Below are 5,393 nucleotides of genomic sequence, written 5' to 3' on the forward strand. Positions count from 1 at the left end.
AAAGACCATGTCATCCCTGGACCCGGGAGAAGAAGGCAATAAAAGGTGAACTTTGGGGATAGGAACGGTGCGAGCCTAGAGGAGCGGAGACTCCCGGCCGCCCAGCGCTGAACTTTGCTTATTCTTGCTTGCATAATAATAATAATAAAAAATTAATAATTGTATGATCCTTAAATCCAGTGAACTCGTTTATCACACCCATGAAATGTTTCGTCTCACGCAAAGAAGAAAGAAGCCACAAGCCAACACTCTTCTTTATTGCTACACTGTTTTCTTTGGTTACTTCTCTAATAGGAATGACTTTGGGGTGTGATTTGTTTGTTTCTCTCTTTCGTTCCTTGGGGCGCGCGGCGGCTCCTCCGTTGGGTTCGCGGGGCAACGGAGGAACGGCCGCGAGCTCCGGCGGCTCCGCAGCAGCAGCAGCAGCAGCAGCAGCAGCAGCAGCAGTGCTTTTCTCAATCGATTTTCCGATCGACTTTTCCCTCCCTTCGCATCCCCTTCTCCCTCCCACTCACTGTATTCCCGTCCCGTGCCGGGCCGTGCCGTCCGTGTTCCGCCTCTCCCAGCCCGGCTGATGCCGCGTCCCGCAAGGCGCCCCTTGGCGGGGCCGCCCCGTGCCCGCCCCTGCCCGGCCCGCCGTGGTTCCGCCTCGGCCGGGCTCTCTCCGTACCGGCTGTGGCGCCGCTGGAAGAGCCGCTTGCTCTGGTGCTGGCGGAGCATCGCGGTCTTTTGGCTCGGCCTGGCGCGGGCTCTGGCCCAGCCCCGGCCGAGGCCCCGGCCCCGAACGAAGCCCCTGCCGCGGTTCCGCCCGCAGCCGCTCCGCTGCCGCCCGGCTCCCGCCCCGTGGCCGAGAGCGTGGCCGGCAGCTTCCCCGCTCCGAGCTCCGCCGCTCGCCAGCTCGGCCGCCGGCCCCGAGCCGCCGCAGCCCGGGGCGGCTCGGCAAGCAGCAGCGCGCCGGGCGGGCGGGTGCCCCGGGCAGAAGAGCGGCAGCGCGGTGCCGCCCGCACGGGCGGAGAAGCCTCCCCTGGAGCAGCTCTACCGGCAGGGCCCGCTGCTGGGCAGCGGCGGTTGCGGCAGCGTTTACTCCGGGACCCGGCTCGCCGACGGCGCCCCGGTAAGAGACGGGGCCGGCTCGGAGGGCGGCAGCGGGCGGCGGGCGGCGGGCGACGAGCTCAGCCCGCCGCTCGCCTTGGCTCGCAGGTGGCCATCAAGCGAGTGTCCCGGGAGCGCATCTCGGAGTGGGCGCGGCTGGTGAGTGAGCGGGGCCAGCGGGAGGAGCCGGCGGGGCGGGCCGGGCGGGGCTGAGGCGAGGCCCGGCAGGGCGGCAGCCGGAACGCTGCGAGGGCAGCGAGCGTGGAGTGAGCGGGGGCCGCGCAGCGCCCCGGGCCGGGCCATGGCGAGCCGCGGCGGGGCCGGGCAGGGGCTGCCCGAGGCGCGGCGCAGCATCGGCCCCGCTGACGGCATCGCGGTCCCCCCGCAGCGCAACGGCGCCCTTGTGCCCCTGGAGCTGGCGCTGCTGTGGATGGTGTCGCGGCCTGGCTTCCGCGGCGTCGTGCGGCTCCTGGACTGGTTCGAGGTGCCCGAGGGCTTCGCGCTGGTCATGGAGCGTCCGCAGCGCTGTCAGGACCTCTGGTACTTCCTGCACGAGCGGCGGTTCCTGATGGAGCCCGTGGCGCGGGGGCTGTTCCGCCAGGTGCTGGAGGCCGTGCGGCACTGCAGCAGCCGCGGCGTCCTGCACCGCGACATCAAGGCCGAGAACGTCCTCGTCGACCTGGCCACGGGCGAGGCCAAGCTCATCGACTTCGGCTGTGGCGCGATCCTCCAGGACACGATCTACACCCGGATGTCAGGTGAGCCCAAGCCGGGGCCCAGCCGGGCAGCTGAGTTCCCCGCTTTGCTGGCAGAGGGGGAAGAGGGGGGAAGGAAGGAGGGGGAATCCTTCTTCAGCCAGCTGCAGCCAAGTTGCTTTTTGGCAGGGCAGGGGCTGGCTGCTGTGGAACGGGAGCTGGCTGGGAGGGAGGGAAGGAGGGCAGGAGGGAGCAGCATGGGCCTGATGAGCTGCACCCATGTCCCATAGGAACGCCGGAGTACAGCCCACCGGAGTGGATCCTCTTTGGCTGCTACCATGGCCAGCCAGCCACTATCTGGTCCCTGGGCATCCTGCTCTATGAGCTGGTCTGCGGGCACCTTCCTTTCCACACCAACGAGGACATCGTCCGGGGCCAGCTCGTCTTCCCACCCCGGGTGTCTCAAGGTGGGGATGGGCCTCCAAGGCACGAGGGGAAGAATGGGGATGGGAGGGGCAGCTGGCACATAAGCATCCTGCTCTTGCAGCTGGTGAGGAGGTGGATCTCCTGGGCTTAGCTGGAGGAGGTGGCACCAGTGCCTCTGTGCTGGTGTCCTCCGCATGAGAGGATCAATAGGAAGCTTTTGGGTGCAGCTCTGAGCACTGCTGGTGTTGCCTGGGCACTGTGGAATGTGGGAGAGCATGGACAGGAGCCTTCTGGTTTCTCTCCGCAGAATGCCAGCACCTCATCAGGTGGTGTTTATCCATGGAGCCCACACACAGGCCATGCTTGGAGGACCTTTTTGAGCATTCTTGGCTGCAGGAGCCCTGCCTGGCCCAGGAGACAGCAGAGATGCATCCCTGAGCACAGTAGGATCCAGGAGCCCAGAAAGTAGCAGCGGCACGCGTCTCGTGGCACTGGAAGAAAACCCCGGAGCGTTTCCCTGCGGCCGCGGCGTGGAGGAGAGAGCGCAGCCGAGGAGATGCTGCTTCCACTGGTCCCCGCGAGCTGTGGAGGGAGCGGCTCCGTGCTGCCCGTCCCATTGGAGAAGTGGTGGCAGTGCAGTGAAGGTGACACGGATTGGGACAGAGGAAACATCCCCCTGCAGCTCAATGGCATCGTGATGTCCCCGCAAGCCGAGGCACAGCTGGCGTGTTCTTCTGCAGCACGACGTGGAGCTGGGAACACCATCCTGGAGCTGGCCGCTGGCGGGGCAGAGCCAATTGGTTTTGGCTACAGCCCCTGCCTGGAGGACACGCTCTGCACTCCAATGGAATCAAGATGAGTCCCCAGCCGGCGCAGGGGCGGGGGGATGCTGGTGCTTCCAGGCACGGCAGGGCTCGGCCTGGCCACGCGCCGGAGGTTCCCCGCTCGGCAGCGCTGGGGAATATCAATTTTTCTGCCGGCCGCCGAGCTGCTTTTTGGCGGGACAGGGCACGGATGTTGTGGAAGGGGAGCCAGCTCCTGGCCTTGCTGACAGCTTCTGCCAGCCAGCCTGGCACGGGCTGAGGCGGGGGCAGCCAGCCTGACAAAAGCATCCATCCATGTGGATGGGGGGCGGCAGAGGGGGGGACGGGTTCTGAAGCCGTGCCCCAGCTGGTCTGCTCTGCAGGCCCTTGAGGAAGGGGTGCGTTTACGGGCCGGAAAGGTGGGGATTTTCCCCACCCCTGGACAGGTTGAATTCTCACATGGAGTGGTCAGACCCTCCTCAGGCCTGTGAAACGGTGACAGGCTTTGTGCTTTTTCTTGTTTCCAGGTCTTGTTTTGCATTGACTTTCATGCAATTGTTCTTTTGTTTTCCCAGGAGGATTACACCTGGTGCCCAGACTGGACAGGGAAGCGCCTGCAGCGTCCGTGGAGCGCGTCCAGTGCCAGCGCTGCCCCAGGGACCACGGTCTGCAGGGACAGCCCCTTCCAGAAGGACGAGGACCTGGTTTGGGATCGGCTCCTCTCCTGGCAGCAGCTCTCCAGAGGTGGGCACCCGGCTCCACAGCTCGGCTGGCAGAAGGGCTCCGGGCAGACGGCAGCGGGCACACGGGCATCCCGCTCTTGCAGCTGCTGAGGAGGTTGCTGTGCCGGGATTAAGCAGAGGAGGTGGAACGTGGCCTGCCATGCTGCCCTTCTCTAAAAACAGAGAATGGGTCGGGAGGTTTGGGCTCTGAGCAGAGCCAGCAGCCTGGCCCGGGCACAGGCCATGGTGGGACAGGGGGACAGGAGCCTGCTGCCACTGACCGTGGCTCTCTGGTTTCTCTCCGCAGGCTGCCAGCACCTCATGCCATGGGAACGGCACCGCTCGGCCTGCCAGCCTGGGAGGGCTGGAGGGCGGCCGGTGTTCATTTGCTGTCAAAATAAATTTGTTTGGGTTTTTTTTGTCATTGTCATCATCGGAGCGTTTCTTTCCTCCTTTTCCAAGCTTTTGGCCTCCCTTTCTCCAGGGTAATCTTTTTGTGTCCTTCCTCAGCCTCTTGATGGCATTTTGCAGGGGGGTTAAGCAACGTGAAAAATTCAACAACAGCTCCTGTTGCCAACTGCAGCAGCTCCTTCAAGAGCCCCTTCCAGTGAGGTCTGCATGTGCCTTGCAAAAGGAAGTGCATTGCAGCCATGGGGTTGTCGCCCTGCTGCAAAAGCTGGGAGGAAATCAGAAATGGCAAAATGCCAATTTGGCTCAACCACCACCCAGGTTCTTCACCTTTTCCCTCTGCCCTGTGATAGGCAGGCAGGGCTGGACTCCAGGAAGGTTCAAGTTCTTGGTGCTCCCTGGCATCAAAGTCATCAAGTAAACTCTTGTATGCAGGGACTGCAACAGGGCTACTTGTCAGAACCCAGGAAATGCCTCTGGCTGCCCTGGAGGACTCGAGCCCCTGTCCAGGGGGCTCAGAGACCTTGGCACAGAGCCCAAGACCCCTGTGCCTTCGATTTAGCCCTTGGATAAAACGATTACCAACCTTATATGAAGAATTGCGAGCCATGAAAGTTTAAGTAGAATGAAAATTAATTTATCATGGGGTGAAAATAGATTTTTGGGGTTTCTAGAATGGGGATTCAGGGGCCAAGATGGAGCAATCGGGGCGTGTCCAGCCTTTCTCCTTTTTCTTCTTCTTCTTCTTGGCCTCCATCCTCTGCTGTGATGTTGGCACTTTTAGATTGGTCTAGAGTAGAAGCTCACTGTCTAACATAGGTGATAGGTATTGTAAAATAATTGTAAATATTGTACATGTAGATTTTAGTGTAAAAAGATAACACCGCCTTGGGGCAGGCAGAATGCCTCTGACTGTCTTGCTGAGCGGACCTCGTCAGGACAGGAGAAAGAATTTTATAGATAAGATACAAGAAACAACCTTGAGACCAAGAACGGAAGAGCTCTGACTCCTTCTTTGAGCGCTGGGCTGGGAAAAGAGACTTTCTAACGAATATCAGGGTCACTCTGACCAGCTAGAGATCCCGAGATCTCCTAAGAAATATTTTTTGGGTCCTTTTAAATGTTGTTATTTTCTTATATATGTTCAACTGTTCTGAGAAGTTAATTGCAAGGTCTCTAGGAGAAGATTTTTTATTAAATAAAGAAGGGGGAGTTGTGGGGGCCAGAGATCCAGCCAGAGAAGAGCT

General features: G+C 61.2%; 1 protein-coding gene across 1 annotated transcript; it reads left to right on the top strand.

The window, feature by feature from the left end:
- The first annotated feature begins 574 nt into the window (after positions 1-574).
- Positions 575-2,755, top strand: LOC139603616 (serine/threonine-protein kinase pim-1-like). Its single transcript, XM_071454507.1, has 5 exons — positions 575-1,114; positions 1,201-1,251; positions 1,481-1,850; positions 2,078-2,254; positions 2,521-2,755. Exons 1-5 carry the CDS (start codon positions 575-577, stop codon positions 2,649-2,651), a joined length of 1,269 nt encoding a protein of 422 aa, XP_071310608.1. The 3' UTR covers positions 2,652-2,755.
- The last annotated feature ends 2,638 nt before the right edge of the window (positions 2,756-5,393 follow it).

Source organism: Agelaius tricolor, unplaced genomic scaffold (genome assembly GCF_023055355.1).
Source record: "Agelaius tricolor isolate 1412-34295 unplaced genomic scaffold, bAgeTri1.0.p SCAF_40, whole genome shotgun sequence".
Taxonomy (NCBI): Eukaryota; Metazoa; Chordata; class Aves; order Passeriformes; family Icteridae; genus Agelaius; species Agelaius tricolor.

What these genes read in the sequence shown, in the direction of transcription:
- LOC139603616 (XM_071454507.1), top strand. Translation starts at nt 575, where the DNA reads ATGCCGCGTCCCGCAAGGCGCCCCTTGGCGGGGCCGCCCCGTGCCCGC. An exon ending in TCTCGGAGTGGGCGCGGCTG is followed by an intron (nt 1,252 to 1,480) that starts GTGAGTGAGCGG and finishes GTCCCCCCGCAG; the next exon opens with CGCAACGGCGCCCTTGTGCC. An exon ending in GATCTACACCCGGATGTCAG is followed by an intron (nt 1,851 to 2,077) that starts GTGAGCCCAAGC and finishes CATGTCCCATAG; the next exon opens with GAACGCCGGAGTACAGCCCA.